This window comes from Trifolium pratense, linkage group LG4 (assembly GCF_020283565.1).
Source record: "Trifolium pratense cultivar HEN17-A07 linkage group LG4, ARS_RC_1.1, whole genome shotgun sequence".
Lineage (NCBI taxonomy): Eukaryota > Viridiplantae > Streptophyta > Magnoliopsida > Fabales > Fabaceae > Trifolium > Trifolium pratense.
Window position 1 is genome coordinate 73,017 of NC_060062.1, and position 26,358 is coordinate 99,374.

Genomic DNA, 26,358 nt, shown 5'->3' on the forward strand with positions numbered 1-26,358 from the left:
TTTCTTGCTACTTATCTTTCTATTTGAAAACTTGAGACAAGTTAATAAATGCTTATGTATTAAGCTGTTTTATCTAGTTTGAATTTCAAGATGTTGTTTGGTTTCTGTATGTTGCCCGGGTGCGGGTACGGTACCGGTACCCGGTACCGGTACCGGTACGGGGTACGTTATTTTTAGAAAAATTAAGGTACGGGTACGTCCCTATAATTTTTTTTAAATATAATTATATATATCAAATAATATAGTTATATTGTTAAAACAAATAATTAAACATAAAAAAGATCACACCACACTTTAAATGTAATTTAAATTGTTCGAAACATCAAAATATGAAATTAAAAACCAATTAGCTCAAAAAGAGTCAATTATTTCCCTCTTCATCATCACTAAAAAGAGTGACCTCTAGTTAGGTTCACCGCGAGTAAGACTAGCAATTTCAAGAATATCAACTATATATTAAATAAATCTCATTCATCTCTACGAATATCAACTATATATTATAAACAAATAAAAATCGTAAATCTTCCTATAAAAAGAAAACTAATAATAAAAGAAAAAGGAGAAAAAAAAATCGTGTTTTTTTGGATTGGTGTACCACGTGCGTACCACAGGTGTACCACGCGTGTACCCATTGCAAAAAACAAACAAAAAAATTAGGTACGGCGTCGGTACGTACCGGGGGAGTACCATACGCGTACCGGTACCCGGTACGTACCCGGTACCGGTACTCGGTCTAAAATGGAGTACCCATGCAACATAGGTTTCTGCTTATGTATTAAGCTGTTTTGGATGGTGTAAACTAAGAAAATTAGAGTACCGGAACTCTAGCTAGGACCATTAGGAAAGCAAATTCAACATTTCATTTCTTTTGAATGAATGTTGAATTATTGCAAAAACTAACTTTTGGCTAGCGGTGAGCATGAACCCGAGACCCGACTCGAAACCGATATAACCGACAACATATTGAAGCATTCGGTCGGGTGCGGGTCGGGTCACGGGTCAACAAATTGCGAAAAACCGGGCATGAACGGTTGCATACGGGCGGGTGCGGGTCTCTAAAATTCAATTTCTCCATAACCGAAACCGACCGAACAACCATTAGATGCAAATTAATTTTTTTCCTTCTCTCCCTCTCGATCTCATATACTCTTCTCTTTGTTATTTTTATCCATCTTTGATATAAAATAAAAATGTTATATTTTACAAAGCTTATAATTAATAATATGGTGATGAAGAAGGTGGGAAAAATATTCTAATATATATATTCTAGATCTATTTTAATTTCTACGTCTCTTTTACTTGATATTTTATTGTGTTTAGATCTACATATTGAAAGAAAGCAACTGCATCTAACCCTCTTTGTTTTTTAATTTACTTCGTCTATCTTTTGTTGCATTGTGACGAGGTATTAAACTATTCGAAAATTAGGAATTTTTGGAGAATGGATGAGTTTTAGATGTAAACGAAGTTTTGATATAACCCGTAATAACCGACCCGTTCAACCCGCCACCCGTATGACCCGAACCCGAACAAACTGAAGATATAGACGGTCGAAATTGGGTCCAAATTAAATGGTTGCGATTTTTATCGATTTAGTGATTTTCGGCCCGAACCCGACCGAAACCGACCGATCCTCAGGCCTACTTTTGGCTCAGCATTGCAGGACTCTACTTCAATGCTGACTAATTTCTAACTACTCTAATGCCAGTTCAGCATACATTTATAAAGACTAAAGAATAATAATATAAAAATTATATATATTGCAAATCAAAACAAAATATGGGACTAATAAGTAATTATAGTGAAATAAAGGCCAAAAGGGTAATTTCATTAGTATCAACTTTACTATATATATACATGACTGACTGGGACCAATAACCTGATACATTATTTGCCTTGCATCATTACCATTTTCTTCGTCTCCCATTACCCGTCTTTGAGGTTCTTAATTTTTTTTTATAATCTTTTATGTAGTTTGTTGTTATTAATTTTTTTCCATTATATGTGTGTATTATTTCTATATCCTCATTATTTTTCCGCTATCTAAATTATATGCAGTAGTTCTATTCAAATGCAATTTCAATTTTCATTCAAGTGGGAAATGACCGTGACAACCTCAACCGCTAAGGGTAGAAATGTCCTCGTATTTATTTTAATTGTTTTGTACTAATTGTTAATGTTAATTTTGATTTTGCTATTATATATATTTTAGCAGATATTAAAATTTCTTCATTGCTTTGTCATTATAGAATTTTCCAAGAGAATACTCCATAAATTGTTTATCAAACTCTAAATCTATCATTCATCTTTTGGATATTGCTACCGAAAAAGTGTTTAAGCCTCCAATCTTTACGTCCACCAAAAATAATGAAGACAAGTATGTTTATTCTTGTTGGAAGAAGTTTGTGAAAGAAAACAAATTGAAGTTCAAAGATAGGGTTATTTTCAATGCTCCGGATGGGAACAATGTGTTAGAAGTTCAAATTTTACGTAGAAGTCATTCATGTTAGTTATATTATATATCTAGCATGAATAAATAAACTTTAGATTGAGTGTTGTTTTATTTTTTCTTCATGTGTTACTTAGAAGTCACCCATGTTTTATTGCTTCGAATCTAGCGTTGATGAATGTTAGATAATTGGGCCTATGTTATTGAACTTTTTATATTAGTATTTTAGTCCATTAAATAATATTATATATTCTCTCTTAATATTGTTACAAGTTATGAAATTGACATTATGAAACTCAAGCTTCCTTTCTTTTTCTTAAATTTACATACTCCTTACCTCTCAAAATAATTGTCACAATTTGACCATGTGCACTATTCATGCAAGCTATTTTGACCGGGAATGGATTCTCTCAAGTGTAATTTACACTTGAGAGAATAAAGTGTGGTTTGTTACCATTGATCAAGAGAGAAAAACATATAAAAATTTAGAGAAAATGAATTTAGATGGTGTTAGATTACACTTTATTCTCTCAAGTGTAAATCACACTTAAGAGAATTCATTCCCATTTTGACCATATTTTTTTATTAATGTATAAAGATAAATATTACCATATGGGATATTGTTAGATTTGTCTCGATGGGTACTATCGAAATATAAATTTTTCATAATTTTTAGTAATACACAACTAAAGATATTAATCATCAAAATTATGCATCGATAAGTGTGCAGTAGTAAAATATGACAATTATTTTGGGAGGGAGATAGTGTCTCTATTATTAATGATCGCCTGTGGTTACAATTACAAATAGGTCAACCGCGTATTATTTTATATAACATATCTTGTGTTTATTTTTAACTAGCGGTAAACCCGTGCGTTGCACGGGTTCCATTAAATATATAATTAAAATATTTTTATAAATAAAAAATAATAATTATTATAAATATAATAATATCATATAGTTAAATGATAGATATTAAAATAACTTATTTAACTCCTCTTCAATATATTATTGGTCAAAAAAGAATAAGAAAATATGAGAAGTTTTCTAATTTAAAATTTTATGCATTATTATTGCATATATTTGTATGAAGCCTTATTAGAGGCTGCACATCAACAAAATCGAGACATAAGAGCAATACAAAAAATGAGAGAGCATGACTAAACAAAAAGTATGTGATACAAGTGAATAGATATTAGTTACATAAGGACCGTGGTTACATTGAGAAGTATTCCAACAGTCATAAGATTTAATCGTAATGAGTATTTAATTATCATTGCATTATATTTTTACAAATTAACTATGCAAAGGTTAATTTATAGCATAAGAAATTAGAACTCTTTATGCAAAAACCACAATAACACATGGAGTTTTATTCTTTTCATTTTAGTGTGCCGTTTCTTTTGTAGATAATCAAAAGTCACACTATTAATTTGTGTTTCCAATTATTTGCAATTAAGCATAAAATAAATCTCATAACCGATTTCAATTATTTTTTCTTCTATGGACTAATAATAGACATGTTATTGTTATCGTATTTATCAATTCTTTTTTCTAAAAAGTCCGATATCAAATATAAAATTATATTCATAGTTATACAATAACTTTAGTAAAATTACCTATTATTAATGTTTTTTTCTAAGGAAGATATTTTTTTTTGTTTGTTTATCAGAGAATTTTTTAGTAAAGTTGAACGCAAAAATGTCAATATAGTGCAATTCAGTTTTTTCTCAATTATTTATCATTAACAAGAAGAGAAAAAAAACTCAAGAAAATTAAAGTTGGAGAGTGGCGGCTGTTGAAGAGAAAGAGACGATTAGGAGTAATATTTATTTCAAAGGATTGTTTTATTGTTATTCCTACAACAACAAAAGTTATATATTAACAAATTCCAGTTTATGTATCCAAAAAAATAATTCCAATTTTTTATTCATGACCATAATATTGTCAATAGAAGATGACATACATATAATTTTGGATCTTAATTTTGGATTAAATTAACCCTCCCTCCTTTCAAGCAATTGTAAGTGGAGATAAATAAACAATATAAAATCAAATCATGAACAACGTTACACCAAACACCAATCTTCATCTTCATATTTTTCTTCTTTAATTTGTTCAACAGGCAATGGAATCTTCACTTCTTTTTCATCTATAGTGCATGAATAATTTACATAATTATCAATATGGTCAACCTTTTCATCTTCCACCTCCGCATCATCCATATAGCAATTACTAATATGGTTCAAGGTCCTGGTCGCGGACAACCCGTCTAGCTTCGAATCGGATTGATCCATGAACTGGATATGCTTGGAATTACCTTTGGATTTGTTTTTTGACTTGGAGACCGGATGGAGGCGGCAACCGGTGCACCGTGACGTGCAACATTTACCCGTAAATTTGGAATGGTTGGTGGGCTTGGAAGGTACCTTTGTGAAGAGTCCAGCTGTTGGAGGTGAATCGAACCGATTGATGAATCGGGTACCGGGTATTGGGTTTGGTAGGATCTGATATGTCCTCACCATACCATGTTGTTTACCCTCTCTCTTCATTTTGTTGAATTGGGGTTTGGGCTAAAGAGATTGATGAAAAATAGATGAATGAATTGTGATTATATAATGAAGTAGAACTTCTTGGGAAGCAAGGTGAAGTAGTATAGTTATGCGTGCCTACCAAGTTTTTTTTTTTTTTTTTTGGATACATATATGCGTGCATACCAAGTAGTTATCAGAATAATTGGACCAAATAAAATAAATTCATAAAATAATGTTATTATATATAAAGATTTTTTTTTTACTCATATATATAAAGATTTAAAAAAAATATATAAATTGTACCAATAAGGTTGTTTAGTTCTGATAAATAAAAAATAAGGTTGTTTAGTAGAGGAGGCTGAATTTTCAACTCATCGTAATAAATTATTTGAGTTTGGCAATTCATTCTAATTAAATAAGTGTATATAATTTTTTTTTAAAACTTGGTATCCGGCTCTATGACCGACTAATCCAATGAGACCAATCTCACTGCCCACTTGCGAGAGCCCATTTAAAGCCAGAGATTTTTTCTCTGTATGGACTTAGCCCACCAAAATTGGCACTAGGGGGGTCGAACCTGAGACCTTGAGAGGAGCATATTCCAAAAACTCAAGCCAACATCACTAGACCAACCCAAGTGAGTTAATAAGTGTATATAATTAACTAAAGGAGTTTGGCAACTCATTCTAATTAAATAATTAAACAAGTGTATATAATTAATTAAACAAGTGGTTGTCTCTCTTTCTAATAATATACTCTCTCCTCGTCCCATTTTATAAGATATACTGTACTACTTTGAATAAATGTATTATTAATATGTCTTGTTTTGACTATATTTTTCTAAAAGTATATAAATATAAATATTATCATATAACTGATATAACATATTGTTTGATTTATTTCTATTAATATTTTCAAAATATCAAATTTCTATAATTTTTACTAATAGACAATTAAAGATATTCGTAATCAAAATTATGTATCGACATATATGCATTAGTCAATGAGTTCTTATATATTGGTGCGGAAGGAGTATACAACACAATCATACTATCAACAAAACAAAATGCAACACACTCAAACGTCATATATAACCTTTCACTTTCTTTTTATATACACAAAATAATACTACTTCCGTCACTAATTATAAGACCTTGTTGGACCACTGCACGTACGTCAATGCACAATTTTGATCACTAATATCTTTAATTGTTTATTAGTAAAAATTATAAAAGTTTAATATTTTGAACATACTCATCAAAACAAATTGAACAACATCTTATATGCTAATATTTACATTTATATATTATTAAAAAAAAATACGGTCAAAACAAGATAATTGAATAGTATATTTTTGTCAAACAGCGTCTTATAATTAGGTACGGAGGTAGTATATACCATTGAAATTCACATAAATTTTGAAGTTTTTGTGTTCGAATTCGAGTAAAAATGTTTAACCTAATATTCCTTTCGTTCCTTTCTTAAGTGTCGTTTTAGATTACTGAACACATGTCAATGCACAACTTTGATCACTAATATATTTAATTATCTATTATAAAAAATTATGAAAATTTATAATTTGAAAATATTCGTCGAGAAAAATAGAACAACATCTTACATGCTAATATTTATTTTTATATATTAATAATGCGCATGATTCTCAAACGACAATTAAAAAAGAACGGGAGGAGTAATATATTAATATTTGTCTGTTAAACTATAACTTTGTCAACACCTTTTCGTATTCTTCTTTTGTTTGTTCATAACCATTTTTTTTATTTTAAAAATGTACTCTCTCGTTAATGTAATTGGACTACATAGAAAAAAATTGATGCTAATTTATAATATGAATTTAATATAGATAAGAAGCAAATATTTTTACATATAAGTATTTTCCCATACACTTTAATATTTTAATATACATTAAATATCTTTTCTATTTTGGCATGATGTTTGGTTGAAAGTTGACATGGAATTAATTATCTCGGAAGGAAAACGCTAATTAGTGTATTTGGGTCACTAGTACCATTGAAATGCAACATTGAAGAGTTTTTTTCAACCACCGCATACCTTTTTTTATTGGACGACACCTCAAATTTCGTGATGACATATATCTTTCCTCGTTGCACTTTTTTTCCCTGAACTCAGCTACAAATGACTTAGGTAGCGTTGCATGGATACAATTGTACCGTAAAGAAAACCAATAAGTTATTATAAGATACTATACTTAGAAACAGAATTTTTACGAAAATACCATACAAAGTGATACCTCTTCATCAATCAACACCATGTCAATACTAATCAACTGTTTTTTGTCATATACATGCAAATTGTCCCACATTCGAGCAATGCACACTTTAATACTACTATCATTTGTCGCATTGCTTTGTTTAAAAGACTATATGCGGCATGATCTCCAGCTTTCCTTGCCCTGTAAGGAAAAGAATAGCTTAAATCTATTGCAAACAAAAACAGTGCACATGAATGTATGAAATGCAAAAGCAATACACTTACTTGTTGGCACCATCCTGAGAAGCAGACATATTGTGGTAACACTCTTAGATGCTTGATCAAAATATTTATCAGGTGTGAAAGGTGAAGAAATGCCTAGAAGGATTGACACATTTATATAGGAACCAATTAACTATGCAATGAAGAGAATTCCAATAGTCTTAGACAAACGTTTGTTTTTATTAGTATTGAAAGAATATATTTTGTGGTTATATAAGTCTTATATATTAGTTGGTCCCTTTTAATTAAATTTTTCATTTTTCATTTAGGGACCAATTAACTATGCAATGAAAAGAATTCCAATAGTCTTAGACACACATTTTTTTTTATTAGTATTGAAAAAATATATTTTGTGGTTATATAAGTCTTATATATTAGTTGGTCCCTTTTAATTAAATTTTTCATTTTTCATTTAGGAACCAATTAACTATTAACTATACAATGAAGAGAATTCCAATAGTATTAGACACACTTTTTTTTATTAGTATTGAAAGAATTCCAATAGTCATGAATATTTTGTGGTTATATAAATCTTATATATTAGTTGGTCCCTTTTAATTTAATTTTTCATTTTAGTTAGTTGGTCCCTTGTAAGAAGTTATATAGTGATAATTTGATAATTAAAATTAAATTGATTTAATTAAAGATAATTAAAATGATTTAATTAAAGGAGATGATGAAAAAGTTTTTTAATAGAGATTGTAAACTTTTCTTATAGAGTGTCATATCATCACAATGCTTGATTGTGAGCAACCCAACCTTTCTTTTACTAGTAAAAGATGGTATTTCCCACTATTTTTTTGTTAGTATATTTATTTAGTCCTATAAATATTTTAAATTTATTTGTAGTCCCTGAAAGTGAAATCTACTACCTTTTGCACCTTCATCTGAAATATACTTTTTGCAGCTTCGTCTGCACTCTTCCATCTCTGCCAAGTTCCATAGTCTGAACTGCGTTGGCCTATATGTCAGCTAGTAAAAGTTGAAATGGACGTTGTCAGCTAGTAACTTACTGCAACCTATACATGCCCACCAGGCCAGCGTGAACAAATCCTAAATATATCTATAAATATATTTTATTTTAAATAAAAAACTATTCCTATAAATTCTAAATAAATCTTAAATATTTAAAATAAGAATATTAATCTTAAACCCTAATATATTTTATTTGAAATATAAAATATATTTAAATCTAAAATCTTCAAAAAGATATTTAGACATTATTCTCAACGGTTTCAACTCCGACTCCTCCACTTGTGTGTGAGTTTTCAATAGCTATTGTAATTTCGTCTATTTGCAAAAAAAATATAAAATATATTTTATAAATAGGTCATCCTAAATTAAAAAAGAATAAAAAATCTATATAAAAAAATTAAAAAATATTTTGGTCAGAGTTCAAGTATCTTTTATTGTATCTTTTACCATATAAAGTTAATAAAACCGAATTTTTATTGTATCATATCACTCACACCCGATTGATGGACAATTTGCCTTCTCAATCGCTCTCAATGACGAACGGTGTATCGTTTGTAGCTCCTCTCTGTGTTTCTGCCCAATCTAGCTCCACTATCGATTGGACGGCGTACATGGAACGCCTTGTTATTGAACTCAGCAATCCCAATCTCAGAGAAAATGCTATTTGTGTGCTCTCCAAGGTTCTAATCAATCTATCTTTTAATTTTTGTTTATTTTTAACATCTTCGAACACACAAGTAATCAAAATCTTAGAGTTGTTGTCTAGCATTAAATTTAATGTGCTCCTATGTCAAACATAGATTTGAACTATGATATATTGCATAGTGATATTAGCCCTTTTTATTAGATTTAATCAAATGTTTTTTTGTAATTTTCCGGTATTTTGGAGAATTAAGATGAGATTCTAGTCATAGTTATGTCATAAAAGGTGATACGATATATGGGAGAGAAATAACCTAGAAAGGATTCACTACAATTAGGCATTATAAGTCGTGCGATAAAAATTAGATGTTTCATGTTGTTACTTCGGTAAATTGGGATCTCGATATCACAATTGTTTGATTTTCTTTAATGATTGAGATCATTAACTACAATGATATTGACGACATCAATTCCATTTTAAAATTTTGGTTATCATGTGATGCATGTATCACAGTATTTTATTATCTAGAATAACAAATCTAGCCGTGGGAAAATTAACCGTTGTCGTATCTTTTAGTTTTTTTTCTTCTATTTTTAATATTTTTCACAAAAATCCACGGATAATCAACATAGGTTTAAATTGTGTTACATTGCATTGTGAGACTAACCCCTTATACTATACTTAACCATGTTTTATTGTAATTCTAATTAACATTCTTTATGTTGTGTTTTTGATTAATTGAAATTCTTGATTGTTTATTTATTTTTATTTTCTTATATTTCAGCGGAAAGAGTTATTTCATGAACTTGCACCTTTATTGTGGAATTCTTTTGGTACTATCGCAGTACTTTTGCAGGTATGCTATATGTGACTTGCATTATATATTAAGGTTTTCTTATAATTAGGTTGCTTTCGAAGAAATATTGCTAATTTAACCAACATTCAGTAAATATTAGCCACTTGGAAATCTGTAAGTTGAGTAAAAATTAGTTTGTAGGCATCACTTACAAATGTGATTAACTTTTATTGAATAGTGTTGAATAAATTACTCACAATTATTTAAATACAGACTTATATAATAAATATTTGTTAGTTGGCTTTCTTTGCTTTAGTATTTCTACAAATTTCTTCCTTTGATTGTAATATTTATTTAGATTAATTTAAGTAGACTAAATTAACTTCTTTAAAAAAAATTGTTTAGATTATGAATTTATCTCTCTCTTTTTATATGCTTTTTTCTACCACGTAAATCTTTCACCAATTTATCTATTTTTTGAACGGAAAAATATATCATAATATAATAATCGGTCTCTACACAAGACGAACAGAGAACAGGAAAAACGGAACTACAAAACAATTTATGTTTTTCAAATTTATGTTTATACTTTTCCAAACATATATTTTTCAACATAAACACAATATTTTTTTGAGTAATAATATGGTCACACTCATCAACACACTCTTTTTGACACACCGCTTTCTATCGGTCCACATCATCACTTTTTTTAATTCACTTTACCCGGTAACCGGTTCGGCGGGTAGAAAGAGAAAAACAACAATCCTATAAGGAAAATAAAAAATAAAGAGAGAGAGAGAGAGAAATCAATTTCATTCCTTCTTCTCTGCAATTCGTTCCTCTGCCGTAACCAAAAACACGTCGCTCCTCTGCCGTAACCAAAAACATATCGCTCCTCCGCCACTCCTCCGTCGTGTCTGCTCCATCTGCACGAGCTCTTGTGTCTGCCAAAATATGTTTTAACCAATATATAGTATCGGTTGCAACCTCTCATCGCCGTTGTCAGAATCGCGGGGGAAGTTAATTGATTTTTTGGTTTCTTTTGGGTATGACTTATGAGGGAGAGTCAGAAGTATATGACTGTGATATATTTTTTTTTGACAATGATATGAATATGATATATGATAAAATTTAAAACTTATTCCAAATAGTTTACTCTAAAGTTTCTCAAAGTACTCTACCATGTTACTAATATTATTTGCTTCTTGAATGTGATAGGTTGGGGGTGTAAATTACTTGAAAAGTCTTTCTCTCTCTTACGATGTGTTTAAACTTTTTTTCTCTTTTCAGGAAATAATTTCAATATATCGTAATCTTTCACCACCAACTCTTTCTCCCGCTCAATCAATTCGAGTGTGCAATGTTCTTGCACTACTTCAGGTGAAATGAGTTTGTCCTAACAAGTTTTGACATTGTTTTTAACATAAGCACACTTTCATTATACACCAAAATACCTTATAGTCAATCATGTTAGAATTAAATGAGTTCATATAAGTAAAACATGAATTTAATTTCGCTAACACTTTTCTCTCATGTTTTTATTATAGTGTCTCGCATCTCACCCTAATACAAGAATGTCACTCATCACTGGTAATGTGAAATTTCTTATACGTTTTAATTACTCTGAATTCCGATTCACTTATGTACTTTGCCATTCACAAACGTTCATTTGATAGTGATAGAACTTGATGTCATCAGCCCCGTTTATATAATTTTGGTGGCCTATGGCCGACCTTAAAATTTGGACCTAACTATTAATTAAGGCAAAATTACACTACATGTTCTTTATCTTATTTTATTATAACACTTTGACCCTTTATCTTTTTATTGTAACAATTTAGTCCTTTATTTTTTTTTAACATTTTGACGCATCAAGAACATTATCATGGTCATTGATTGGATATATTATCATCATTCAAATTTTCATTAGATTATTCAGTATTATTTTCATTAGTGAATACTGCTCTCATGCATAGTCCTGAGATATTAGCAAATGTTACCGTAATGAATTGAAGCTCTTTTGTGCTCTCATACAATAGAAGCTCTTTTCTGGAGATCTTTTTTTCAAGTCTAGCCCCCAAGATACGATGTCATGTTTAGAATAATAGTTTTTATTGTGAGCATGTTATGGAGGCATTGACGATTAATTACATTGGTATTTAATATCAATGTGAAAGACTACTCTAGAAGTCTACATAATAGGATGTATTTGTTGAACTAGGTGCAGTCAGCCACATTCCAGAGTCGTGTGATTAAGATCAAACGGTCTAAATTTTGATGTACTTTTAAATCTTTTAACTATAAATTCCAATGTTAAAATCTTGACCCTCTAATCTTGATCAGACAACTCAGAAGTGGCTGAATTAAAATGTATATTAGTGTTTATTTTTTCAAATACATAATATAATAAAAGTTTGGTATTATTTCGTCATGGATATTTCTCATTTAAGAGGGGAAAAAAAAGTGTATTAGTTTTTCCATTATTTACACTTACTTTTCTTATTTGCAGCTTGCATACCTCACTATGTGTACCCTTTCCTTGAAATGATAAATACCTTACCACAGTTTCACTATTTGAGGGTTGCGAGTCTCGGAGTCATTGGTGCCTTGGTGAAGGTATTAATTACATCTTTGTTGAACTTCAAATTTTAATCTAAAATCTTAAAGACATTAAATTTATTTCTCCCGTCACTTATATATTATTCAAGTTTCACTTTTTTTAATAATGTTAAACTTCTAACTTCATGCTTATTACACAACATTTTCATATTAAAGAATTCTATCTATTTAAGTTTCACAGTTATGAGTATCAATAATTCTCATATTATGAGTATAATATTTCTCAACTATTCACAGGATAGTAGCAAAGAAGTTATACTTTTTCTTCTTTCAACTGAGATCATTCCATTATGCTTGCGCAGCATGGAAATTGGCAACGAATTGTCAAAAAATGTGAGTAACCCCTTATTTCAGGATATATTGTTTAATTATATATATGAATTGGACTTAGTTGCTATTTTCTTTTTACCAACTATATATAATATGTCATAATGAAAGTTGTATATATATATATATATATATGCAGGTTGCGACTTTCATTCTTCAAAAGATTTTGCTGGATGATGATGGTTTAGCTTATGTTTGTGCTACAACAGACCGTTTTCTTGCCGTACGTCGAATTCTAGACATGGTGTTGGAAAGTCATGAGAGACAACCTTCAACTCAGCTTTTGAAGCTTATAATTCCATGTTATTCTCGTTTGTCTCAAAATCGCAGGTTGGTTGAGCAATTTCAATATTTCATAATCTTAAGTGCTTTTAAAGTTTTTAATAAAAATTCTTCCATATTAAAGTAGGGCTGGAATTGCATTAACAAGCTCTCTTCCGGGTGTGTTTACAAACCCGGCTTTCATTAATTCCCTTCGTGTAAGTAATTCTTATAATTAATATAATTATGATTTGTTTGGATAAACAGATTAATGATATAAATGCTTATCATATGAGTTTATGAGGTAATTCACATTTTTAATTTGTTTACATTATTTGATATTGTTTTCAGGAAGATCCAACTACTTGGAGGTGGATGGAGCAATTGTATGAAAATATTAGGATCAACAATTGCAAATGAGATGTTGGATGGTGTAAACTAAGAAAACTAGAGTACCGGAACTCTAGCTAGGATCAACAATTGTGTGGTGGTGCTTCTTGTAAAACAACAGAAGTAACCTTGGCATTTTTGGGTTTTGGCTGAAGGATACCCTCATATTAGGAAAGCAAATTGAACAAATTTCATTTCTTTTGGATGAATGTTCCGGTATGAATATTCATATCGGAAAACTCTTCAAAATTGTTTTTGTTTTAATTTTTTTAATTTTTTTTCCTATGTCGCACATGAGAATAGATGGTAGTAGAGATGTAAATGGATATCCATTAGGGTGGATAGTATGATTTCTATGTCCGCTCATTTGGATAAATATAATATTTATTTCCTCTCCATATTCACGCAGGTATCTGCTAAACGGGTAATCCACGGATATTGAAATACCCACGAATAATTACACATATTCATGGATGACTTTTTTTAATAAAATTTATTGATGGAAAAAAATGTTTTTAGCTTCTTTAAAAGACATAAATATTTGCTAAATCGAATTTTTATCAAATATAATATAATAAGTTGCATTGACAGAAAAATAAGAAGTCTCATTATACCCAAAAAAAAAAAAGTTGTCTCAAAAGATTAAAAAGAAAATCTAACAATATGAAATGACTATTGTTTTTACAAGTTAAAAATACTAGAATTTATATTTAAGTATAAATTTTTAAATAATTTTATTAATTTATTAACGGGTCTGGATATATGCATATACGAGTAGTATTAAACCCGCATCCACGTATCAATTTAAAACAGCAATGCTATATGGCACGACATGCCATTTCGTCGGATCTTCACGAGCGCTACTTTTATTAGTACTACTTATAGCTTTTCAATTCACATATATAATGTTTATAATGTTTATTGTATTCTTTCAAACAAAAATAAGGAGCTAGTAAAATACGTACTACAATAAAAGCAATGAATATGTCATTTTTTCTACAACTTCTGTATCTAAATGTAAGATTCCTTTGTTAAAATTATGGAGATTAAAAAAGTTAATTGTGATATTTAATTTATTGATAATTGATATTATTTTTATAATTTTATTCATCAAAAGATATAATGCATTATGTTTTCTTTAGAGTATTTATTCTAAAATGTAGAAAAAGATGCACTATAATTAAAAATATATTGGTAAAGAAATAATTAATAATTTTAATTTTTTGAAAGATATCTTATAAAAAGGGACAAGAAAAAAAATCTTAAAAAGAGTTTTATATTTAGAGACGGAGATAATAATTTAAAATGGAGTCAATCAGGTTTAATTGAACCTAAGACTTCATGCATATTACCCACAATGTGTCACATCAACATTCCGTTTGGCACGTGACTAAGCAGAAAATAGACGGCAAGGACCAATTTTGATGATGGAAAAAATTGTACAATTATTTTTCACCATAAGAAAAACATAGGGACTAATCTTAATTATAAGCCAAAATATAAGGATTAAAAACATATTCAACCATTTTTTTCTCCCTCAAAACAAAGAAGAATTACTTTATTATTATGGCTATATGCATACCACAACCGTTACCATGTACCAGCATGAATGGACGAAAGATCCAATTAAGAGGCAGAAAATGAATGGTTATTAATCACTCGTCGGATTCGACAAATTTATATGTCGTACGCATAAGCATTTTCCTAATTAAAATATCTATTTATTTTATCCAAGAATATCCATTAAATTATTTGTCTTATGCCTGTGGCGGATTTTATCCGTAGGTACGGGTTTTCAAGCTGCAGATTACGAGCGGTTGAGACATTTTCACCATTGAGAAAAGCATAATCACAACTAAGAGGAAATATCCCTAGCATACATAGGTGAAGAGAAAACCCATAAAGGATTTGAACAGCGGCTGTATGGGTGCAAACTAGGGATTGAGAAGTGCCTACATAGCTACCGTTTGAGAGAGAAAATGTTATCGCTAAACCTAAAAGAAAAGAACCCTTGAATGTATCAGTGTCAAACAGTTATCCTATCTATGAATATTATTAAAAATGTTTCTTCCAAAAAAATATTATTAAAAATGTGTTTGTTTGTAATTATAAATGACAAATAGTGTACTATGTTATTTTTATATATAAATGACGAACATAGTCTTAGGTAGCTCAACTAAGAATATGGGTGAGATGGATAACTTAACTGGTTAAGCTGATTGAGCTAAGAGTTAAAGAGTTTGAGATTCTAGGGTAAGTCCTGATAATGAAAAAAGCTAACATAATAATCAACAATCTATACTTACAATAAGTCATTCAAAAAAAAATTACGAACATAGTCCATTAATGTATTTGTTTGTATTAAATCACATTATACTTTTTTTATTTTTAAGAAACTATTTTTGAACAAGTTTTTGAAGAAACTTTTAATTTAAACAAAAAAAATTAGGCAGTATTTTATCTGACAACTCAAATTCGTGGTTATATTAGTATGAGTTAAATGAGTTTTTGAGCCCTATAAATATATCAAGTTTCGTTTTAGTCCTTATAAAAAAAATTCATTAAGGTTTGGTCTACTAAAATACATGAAGTCACAATTTTAGTCCCGATTTTGTAAGCATTTTATGTGCACTCTTCACATTTTTTAATGAGTTTTTATATTTATGTTCATTATATTATAAGAATTTCTCCCACAAAAATTTACGATTTTTAACAAAATTTTAAAAAATTCATACACACTAAAAAATAAATTTAAATATTTATAAAGACAAAAGAATAATAATATAGAAAATTATATATATTGCAAATCAAAACAAAATATCGTATAGCAAAGCCAAGTATCAGGTAGCTAATTAGTAATTATATTTTATTTTTTTTGACACATAATTATATTGAAATAAAGGCCAAAGGGGTAATTTCATTAGTATCAACTTTACTATATATACATATACATGGTAAAGGGGGTGATAATCTGAAATATATATTACCATTGTTATATCTTTATTTTCCTTGCATCCATATCTTATATTGCCATTTCTTCGTCTCCAATCCCATACCCTTCTTTGAGGTTCTTCATTTTTTTTTTATAATCTTTTATGTGGTTTGTTCTTAATTATTTTGTTCCAAGATGTCTTAAATTTATATGTTTGTGTGTATTATTTCTATATCCTCATTATTTTTACACTATCTAAACTATATGCAGTAGTTCTATTCAGATGCAATTTCAATTTTCATTCAATTGGGAAATAACGGTGACAACCTCAATGGCTAGTGGTAGAAATGTTCTGGTATTTATTTTAATTGTTTTTTTTACTAATCGTTAATGTTAATTTTGCTCATATATATTTGAGTAGATACTAATAAAACTCTTTTGTTGCTTTCTTATTATAGAATTTTCCAAGGGAATACTCCAGAAATTGTTTATCAAACTCTGAATCTACCATTCATCTTTTGGATATTGCTACTGGAAAAGTGTTTAAGTCTCCAATCATTACGTCCACCAAAAATAATGAAGACAAGTATGTTTATTCTTGCTGGAAGAAGTTTGTGAAAGAAAACAAATTGAAGTTCAAAGATAGGGTTATTTTCAATGCTCCGGATGGCAACAATGTGTTACAAGTTCAAATTTTACGTAGAAGTCACCCACGTTAGTTGATATAATCTAGCATAAATAAACTTTAGTTTGAGTGTTTTTTTATTTCTTCTTCATGTGTTAAGAAGAAGTGATCACCCATGTTATTGCTTTGAATCTAGTGGTGATGAATATTAGATAATTAGACCTATGTTATTGGACTTTTTATATTAGTATTTTATTCCATTAAATAATATTATATATTCTCTTGTAATATTGTGACAAGTTATGAAATTGACATTATGAAACTCAAGCCTCATTTCTTCTTCTCAAATTTATAGCCGGTCGTTACAAATAGGTCGACCACATAATATATTTACATAAATCTCGGGAGAGGTGAGTGTAATTATCTCTTTTTTTTTTTGTATATTTAGTCCTTATAAATATTTTAAATTTACTTTTAGTCCGTGAAAGTGAAATCTACCTTTTGCACCTTCATCTTCTACCTTCGTCTGCACTCTTCCATCTCTGCCAAGTATGTCAGCTAGTAAAAGTTGAAATGGATGACTAAAGCATACACATTGTCAGGTAGTACATGCTCAGCCAGACCAGCGTGAACCTGAAATCTGTATTGCTTGCGTTGGAAACAAGCTACTTTCTCTGACACTGGCAAGTTCTATTTATAGTAGTACAGAGGATTAATCTTTTTAGCAAGATCTTTTGAATCTTCTTCACCTAAATCCATTTTATTTGTCTTATTGCATACTATATATGGGCCAGAAGTAGACACACAGGCCTATTTCTGCACAAAACGCGGGAGTGTCGTCTATGAATAGACTATGCATACATATGACTACAAGAGAGAGATATTAGTAGGCTGTTTAAAAAATAGTTATAAGCAAATAATTCACATTTTTTTTATTCATAGAGTACTGTGCTACTATGTTGTGTAAGAGCATCTTTAGTGAAGTAAATTAAGTTACTTTTTTATGGTCCAAAATGATTTATAGGATTTAAAAAATTAATATTGGAGACTTGGAGTAGTTGATTTAAGTAATTTTTATTTTAATGATGGTTATTTATAAAGAGCCAAAATTTGATCCTACTTCAACATGATTATAAAAATAATATTATTGTATGTTTGAAGTAGTGATAGTTAACTCTAGATTGGTTTTAACCGATTAAAAAAATGTTTTTTATATAGATTAGAAATTAGAATGAGTTAGTACACGTGTGTTGTAGAGTGAACCTGAGATATTTTTAGTGAAACTGTGTGTGTGTAGTCAACAGTATGCTGAATATAATTAACCACATGCTGATTAAAATATATTAACCATCTAAATTGTTATAAAAAGAAATAACACAAGATTGATTCATTTGATAATTTGTTGCTATATCGGATTATTTAGGAGATGAAAAATAGCTAACTAGTGAAAAATCAAAGCGGATGCGGATGAAACTCGATAAATGGATCTGAAATGTTGAAGAATAAAGGAATGAATAATTAATAGCTCTAATTAATATTGTTCAAAATGGTGTGTCCATGTGCTTCACACACCAAATAGATGAAGTGCTTTTGACATTAAAAAATAGCAGTACTTTGGGACTGGACCAAAATATAAATTTCCAAAAAAACATTCATCAGAGTCCCAAGTTACATTCATGAACAGGGTCCTCAACCAAAACTCAACTGTAAAAATCAAAACTATAATCAGCCAAAACTAGCCGGTAGTAACTCATCCAGACCATATATTATACTTTGCTTACCATTGAATTGCTGCAAAATTCCTTGTTTGTTAATAAGATCAAACTTCCCTCCATTTCTCACATGTTTGTTGTGTTTAAACGTCGTATATGGGTATCCTATGCTTGCATGGATTGTAACAACTTCAAAGCCAATGCTTCTTGCTCCGCCAATTGATCCCTCGAGGCTTGTTTTCTTTCACCCTCATCACTGTCACTATCGAAGTATATTTTACTCTTGTTATGCCGTCTATTTACTGTTTCATCTCCTTCTGACCCAGAAATATCATCTTGGCTGTCCTCTTCTTCCTCGTCACCACCCTTCCATTTCATTTTTTGCTTAATTCTTTTTTCTCTAAGTCGCTGTCGCTCTACAAGTTTGTCTTCCTTGTCTGCCTTCTTCAAATCCTCTCGCATCCTTTTATAGTATTCAGCTTTTTGTTCTGCACGAATATGAGATAATGAGATGCCAAAATAAATGGAACAATATATTGAAAGCTTAAGCAATGGTCACATATATAAACAATAACTGAGTCACACAATATTGTGAACAGATGGAATCTAGCCATAATTAGGTTATTGAAGACTTGAACTCAACAATGATCACAATTCACATACAATGTAATAGCAAATACGAAAGGGATCGGTGATATCATACTACCATACACCATAATGGCTGCCTATCTATCAGTGCATACAAGGGAAAATGCCCTTATTCTTTACTCGTGCATTAATTTAAAGTTTAAAACATTTTTTATCATTTTAATACAATTACAAAACTAAGGAAAGAAATGAAGCCACGATGCTAGTTTACCATAACTGAATCTTTGTCAAATTTGACTTCCCGAACAAAACACCATAACATCGAAGTTACATATTAAAGTTTTGAATCAACTGAAAAGAAAAACAGTTGGAAAGGGAGAAAATTTGGCATTCACGTGCTTCAAGATTATAGATAATGCAATTAATAGCTTACACATAAAAAGACAAGGATTTAGTTTTATTTTATAAAATTATTATTGCTGTTCAAGATCTGCTTCAATTGCACATACCTGGATCAAGTATTGATGTTCCTTTGCCACTTTGTGGGTCAGCAATCGTGGCTAGTGGAGGAAGTGTGTTGCCTTCATCATCGAATACAACCCGCTTCCCCAGTGGTCTATGCAAGTTAATCTTGAGCTTTTTCTTCTTTAATAAACGAGTTGCTGGCCTGCATATAAAAGATCTAAATCAGTAGAAAAAAGAGCAGAAATATCATAAATCCTACTTCATAAAAGAAAGCTGATTTAGAACTTTTCACAAGCCATCTTAAGATTTTATATGGCAAGTCCACTAGTGAAACCAGAAGACTTGTCTGCCCCATTTGAAATTATAAAATACCAAAGCAACATAGTCAAATAAGTTGTCTAAACTTTTTTCACTATACTACTGAACTCATGTATAAATAGGGACATACACTAATTCTCCAATTTCAGTTGACGTCATGTTGCCTTCATTTGAGGTATCAGCCGCATGAAGAAGATCGTTTTCAGTTTCCTCATCTTTGAAAACAACTGTGGCTGGCTTTCCTCTAGAACCTTCCAAGACATTTTCCTTATTTCGAACCTCTGGTTCAACTAAACTTGATTTTGTTGACACGGCTTTGGATTTAATATTCCGGTTTAGAAAACGGATTTTGGGGGTCATTGGAAGACCTAATGATGCTGAATACTCATCAATAGGAAGTTTCAAAACATCAAAGATCTCTTTATCCTTTTGGAGATGGATGGACCTCAAGTATGTGACAAATGCCCTTTGGGCACGCAGCTGAAGTTCTGGGTACTTGACCAGTAAAGATGCTAACAAACTGGACACTGGTTGTAGTAGTTCTTTCCTAGGCTGAATAACCAGCAAATAAAGAATGGTAAGCAAATGCCAGACAAAACATAAGACAGACAGACAGACACCAAGCCATATAAGAAAATGACATCCTTAAATCTGACACCTTGTTGTTCAAATGCATTTGCAGAGAAAATTTACCTTGGTCAAATGCACTGGAACCTTTGCTGCTTTTAATTTTTCAAGCATCTGAGTTTCTGAAGGCAATAGGAATAAAACTGACTTTCCATCAGATTTATAACGAGCAGTGCGGCCAACTCGGTGTATGTAAGATGCTACATTCTCAGGACAATCTACCTACAGGAATGTAAGAGAAAAGTTAGATTCTAACCATAATAACAAACTTTCATCTTCCAATACCCCCACCTTAAAGACTTAAGACTTGCTCTAGACAAGAAGCAAGAAGAGAATCACCTGAACAACCCAGTCGACTGCCTTATTAAAATCAAGGCCTCTTGCGGCCACATCAGTTGAAAAGAGAACTGAGCGCTTCTCACAGAACTCGGAATATATTGCCATTCTTTTTTCCTGCTTCATCCTCCCATGAAGGCATTTCAACGGTATACCAGGGTGAAGTTTCTTAAATGCCTCAAACACGTATTTTACCTATTAAACAGAGATGTGGATGTTTAATGTGATATGGAAGATATTTGAGCTCAAAAGTGGAAATTAGCACCCAAAAAAACAGACATGAACATGAAATCTTTTCAAATCACAATAATTTTTCGCTGTTTACAAGTCATAATAATAATCAACAATCCGTCCAGCAAATCCTTTAAAAGCATTCCAATTACAATAATCACAATGAGCACAGGTTAAAACCCAGAACAAAAGTTTGACAAATGCAAACTAAGGGACTGTTTGGTTGATTTCTTAATTTTACATTTTTGCGGTTTGCTTTTTAAAATAATTTGACCTATTTTCATGAACATGTGATTCAATCAAGTAAAAAATGTCCTTGATAAAGGACAGAGAAATGGAATTACCTGTTTACAGCTAGATAGAAAGACAAGTGTTCTTGACTGTAAATGCGTCTTTATGAAACTCCATAACATATCTAACTTTTGATCCAAGGGAACAGTCATCACAATTTGCTTCAAAAGAGTAGGAGTGGCAGTTATAGACTCTTCGTGCACACTTAGATACTCCGGGTCCTTCAAACTTAATCTTGCGAGATCTTGAACCGACTTTGTTTGAGTTGCCGAGAACAGCATGGTTTGTCTGCGCTTTGGTAATTGTGAGATGATTGCATTTAGTTCCCTCTTGAATCCACTATCAAGAATACGATCAGCCTCATCTAGTACCAACACCTGTATCCAAGAAGTCCACTCAGTCGTCAGCTATTTTTGCAAAACATAAATATCTGTGATCAAGGTTCATTTAACAAGACCATTAAAAAAATCATCATTTAAGAAGAACAACAAACTACTTACTTTGGAAGTTAAGATTAGAGCCATTTTTGATAAACTTCATAACAAATACTTGTTAAAAAAAATTGAAAAGATTATCTACAAGTTTTTTTTTTATAAAGTTGGGCATATCTAGAGTTTTTTAAACCAATAGTTTTTTGTATAAGCTGACATTAACTTGAAACTCTCTCCTTTCACTTCTTCAATTCACAAACTCCTATACGTTTGTAAGGACTTTACTTTTAAAGGAAGAAACTAAAGGAAGAACCATAAACTTGCTTTATTGAGAATCTCCTATAACTCTATATAAGTTAAAAGCTATCCCAATTAGCCCTTAGTATGTTATTCTTGAAAAGAGCTCAACCACATAAAAATCTAGCCACATATATACTGTCTCAACCACAGTTACTAAATCACCTAGTAAGCTAATAGAAAAAAGCAAAACAGAATATGACAGTTATTAAGGCAGGCAACATGGCAGACAATGTGCGTTAAAAGAAATTTGGAAGCCAAGTTTGAGAAGATGAAATTATTGTTATTCTCATTTCATGTATTCCAAATAGTAAACACAGATTATATGGACCTTCATCTCTGAACAGTCAAAGTAGGGAGTTTCATCCATGTGTTGTAGAAGGCGACCGGGTGTGCAGATCAATACATTGAGCTTGTTAACACTTTCTTTCTCAATCGCAACTTCCTTACGACCACCAATGAGGAGGCCAGCACTAAAACCGTGGTTCTTCCCAACAGACGTCAACACATCAAATATCTGAGCAGCTAATTCTCTTGTAGGTGATATGATGATGCTCCCAACCCCAGCTTCAACATCCCATTTCTCTCTATACAATTTCTCCAACACCTATCATTTAAAAAAAATCCCCACAAATCGAATAAAATTTAACATAAAAAAAAAAATAAAAATCATCACTTTGGTCTCAAACTTGTACAAGTGTCTAATTTAATCTTGAGAAAACCATTAATTTAGTACATCATGCATCACTTATTAAGAAACCAAATGTAGAAATACTCTCTTTGACGTTGTGTATTCAATATCTTAAAAGTTCAAATTTTGGTTTTTTCAATAGAAAAATCTTCTTTTATTTCCCTTTTTAGTTACTTAACAAGTGTCATTATTAGCAAGACCTAAATAATAAATACTAGTACTTAAACTATATGAAATCCGTGAAGTAAGTTCTTAACTATATAAAACCCACCTCTCGAATCCCTAGTATCTCTTGACAATATATAGCAACAGAGACTAATTTGACTAAATTTCATATAGTTTAGACACTAACTTCATGAATTTCATATAGTTTAAATACTAGTTTAAGGAGCACATATTAACTTTATATACTTTAGGGACTAAGTAAGAAAGAAAGCTATACTTTAAGAGACTTAATTGTTGGTTTACGGATTAATCTTTCAAACTTGCCAAGTGACAACAACTAAATCCCTAATCTAAAATTGAACACTTTCAATCAACTTAGAGACTAAATTAATCAACCCAAACAATTTCTAGTAGCAAAATACTAAAATAGTGATTAACTAAAAAAACACAGATAATCAACTTTAGCAAACTTTCACCATAATCATTCAAATTTCCAAAGCAATGAAAACATAACCCTAACCCTAATATAGTTATCAAAGCACTCACAGGGATAATGAAAGCAAGTGTTTTTCCAGAACCAGTTTTGGCGGCGCCAAGAACATCACGACCACATAATGAATGAGGAAGAGAAGCTCTTTGAATATCAGTCATGGAAACGAACTTCGAAGCTCGCAATGCGTCTTTGGTCTTCTTCGACAATGGCAACTGTTCAAACCGTACAACGCCGGCGTAGCGAGAGAAAGTATTGTCGCCGAGACGACCGACGGGGGAGTTTTTGGGGAGAGGTTTTAGAGACATTGGGTTCGTACCGGAGTCTGGTTTTTGAGCTTGAATCCATGAATTCAAGAGGTTAATTTCATCTTCTTCTGAAAGTCGTTGTTGCTTACGAAATTCCTTTGATTTAGGTCTCCTCATTGTTCTGCGAGAGAGAGAGAGAGAGAGAGAGAGAGAGTTGCAGCAGTGAAGAGGAAGCTGGAGGTTGAAGATGAAGAGAAACGGCGTCGTTTAGGTTTCGTTTTGCGGCAGAGTTTGAAAAAGATTCTTTCGTGAATGAAAATGAGAACGAAGATTGTTTGTTATAATGGGCCAAGATGAATTGAAAACACTGGGCCATTATTTTTTATTTGGTACAAAAGGCCCATTTTATCAAAGGAAATGGGGACACAAAAGAAATGGGTACAAACAACTGCACAGGATTGTTAGGTCTTGAGCATGTTTGTATTTTGGTCAAAATTTTTAGTATTTTTAGGAGTTAGTTTAGAGTAAAGTTGAGATTTTTATGGGTTAGTTTATTTAAAATTGAGATTTTTTGTTTAAAACTAAGATGTTTATGGATTAGTTTATGGTAAAATTGAGATTTTTTGTTAAACTATTTATTTAGATATTATGTCACATGTGAAATTTTGTACGGTCTTTATAATTTTGTTTGCTCCGCTCGACTCATTTATAGGGACACTTGTGTTATAATGTAAATGTATAAATTCGAATTTCGAACATCCCATTTATTCACATGATAGAATTTACCAAAAAATAAAGACTCATTTAGCTGGGGGGGGGGGGGGCATATTTTTTTATCCTTTCTTTTGCAAGGTAGTATTGTCTTTTAAAAGGAGAAACACTTAAATGGTCAGTGATTAAACTCACTTTTGGTCAGAACCAACAAAAATTTGACACCTCATAAATAAATAAATAAATATATACGTGAATTCGAAACTTTGTCATCAACAAACGAAACAAAACATATTGCAACCACACCCACCACCAGCCACAACCATCATCAAACATATTTTCCGATGACAAACCTTGTTCCTTCCACCTCGGCGAAAATGCTCTTTGTCTTGATATGAGAATGTGATGTGCACGACGCGACGACGTCTACCTTGTTGGTCGCCGACGGAGGTTGTTAGTTTGGTAGCTAATCTTGAACTCTCCTCTAGCAACGCCCATTCAGATCACGTTAACCGGTGGTGGCGAACTTCCTGGACGGAGAAGGAGATCAAATTTGCCTCTTTGATTCAAAGTTTGGGCGAAACTAACTTGTTTTGGTTTTTTTTGAACAAGAACTTATTTTGGTTTAATTTGTGTCTTACCTAGGTTTTGTTGTCATTATGAGAGATGAAAACAATGGTATGTGAAAAACATCTTACTTTTTATTATTTTTTAATTGCTTTTTATGTGTTGTCAAATTTTGGTTGGTTGAGACCAAATTTTATTTCTTGGTCATATATAGGTCCACAAAAGAATATTTCTTTTAAAAAATTAAGCATACACATCTCTCTCTATCTCATACTTCTGTTATACCAATCAATCAATACATTAATTAAATTTTATTATATTTCTCATCTATTTCTCTCTTCTTCACTCTCTCTCTCACCTAATTATCTCTTCTCACTTTCTTCGCAGTACAAAACACACCATTAAAGTATTTTTTGGAGTGGAGGTTGCAAGATCTTCTAGTGGTATTAGTCTTTGCCAAAGGAAATATGCTTAGATATTATTATCAGAGAAAAAGTTGGATTACTACAAGCACCAAGGATTTCAATTACCCTAAACTAGACAACCCTAAACTCTAAACATGGAAACATACTGATTCCAACTGTCAATTAAAACTAAAAAAAAAAAAAAAACAGGACTAATGTTTGAGTGGGAGTAAGAAAGTCGCAACTAGATACATATTCTTGAAGGTCTAATGCAAAGTTTCTAAAAAAACAATTTCTTATAGGAGAATGTTAACATGTGCATATATGACATATGTTAAGGTAGTAAAAATAGAAATTATATTTTAGAATTTGTGCATTTTTAACTTTTCAAGCATTAAATGTCTTATATCATTAAATGTTAAATTTCTATATTAAGATACTTTATCATGTGCCTTATATGCACATGTTAACAAGACCCTTTCTTATAAAGAAAAAAAAAGAGTTTCTTTTAATTTTTTTTTTTTTAAAAAAAGAAAACCATGTGCTAGTAATTAAACTCGTCATAGCGAGTATATATACGAGTTTACTCGAGTTAACATTCGTTGTTGTAAATGTGACTCATCATTCAATGATTTATCAAGAGACTACAACAACAAATAATTAGGTATTGTTTGTTTCAAAGGAAAGTGAAAAGGAAGGAAAGTGGAAGGATTGAAAGTTTGTT

The 26,358-nt window shown here is 30.9% G+C and overlaps 3 protein-coding genes across 3 annotated transcripts; 2 read left to right on the plus strand and 1 right to left on the minus strand.

Annotated features, from left to right (window-relative positions):
• Positions 1 to 8,972: 8,972 nt before the first annotated feature.
• On the plus strand, positions 8,973 to 13,563 carry LOC123920486 (CCR4-NOT transcription complex subunit 9-like). Its single transcript, XM_045972750.1, has 9 exons — positions 8,973 to 9,149; positions 9,897 to 9,968; positions 11,199 to 11,288; positions 11,456 to 11,498; positions 12,418 to 12,524; positions 12,765 to 12,860; positions 12,994 to 13,184; positions 13,264 to 13,333; positions 13,467 to 13,563. Exons 1-9 carry the CDS (start codon positions 8,973 to 8,975, stop codon positions 13,533 to 13,535), a joined length of 915 nt encoding a protein of 304 aa, XP_045828706.1. The 3' UTR covers positions 13,536 to 13,563.
• A 2,941-nt stretch (positions 13,564 to 16,504) lies between these two features.
• LOC123919581 lies at positions 16,505 to 17,161 on the plus strand. Its single transcript, XM_045971532.1, has 3 exons — positions 16,505 to 16,572; positions 16,708 to 16,792; positions 16,896 to 17,161. The coding sequence occupies exons 2-3, from the start codon at positions 16,721 to 16,723 to the stop codon at positions 17,154 to 17,156; spliced, it is 333 nt and encodes a 110-aa protein (XP_045827488.1). The 5' UTR covers positions 16,505 to 16,572; positions 16,708 to 16,720; the 3' UTR covers positions 17,157 to 17,161.
• A 1,396-nt stretch (positions 17,162 to 18,557) lies between these two features.
• LOC123921188 (DEAD-box ATP-dependent RNA helicase 32) lies at positions 18,558 to 24,307 on the minus strand. Its single transcript, XM_045973621.1, has 8 exons — positions 23,761 to 24,307; positions 22,690 to 22,965; positions 21,684 to 22,007; positions 21,112 to 21,303; positions 20,839 to 20,994; positions 20,276 to 20,697; positions 19,872 to 20,029; positions 18,558 to 19,262 (listed from the first exon to the last, which is right to left on the minus strand). The coding sequence occupies exons 1-8, from the start codon at positions 24,127 to 24,129 to the stop codon at positions 18,940 to 18,942; spliced, it is 2,220 nt and encodes a 739-aa protein (XP_045829577.1). The 5' UTR covers positions 24,130 to 24,307; the 3' UTR covers positions 18,558 to 18,939.
• Positions 24,308 to 26,358: the final 2,051 nt, after the last annotated feature.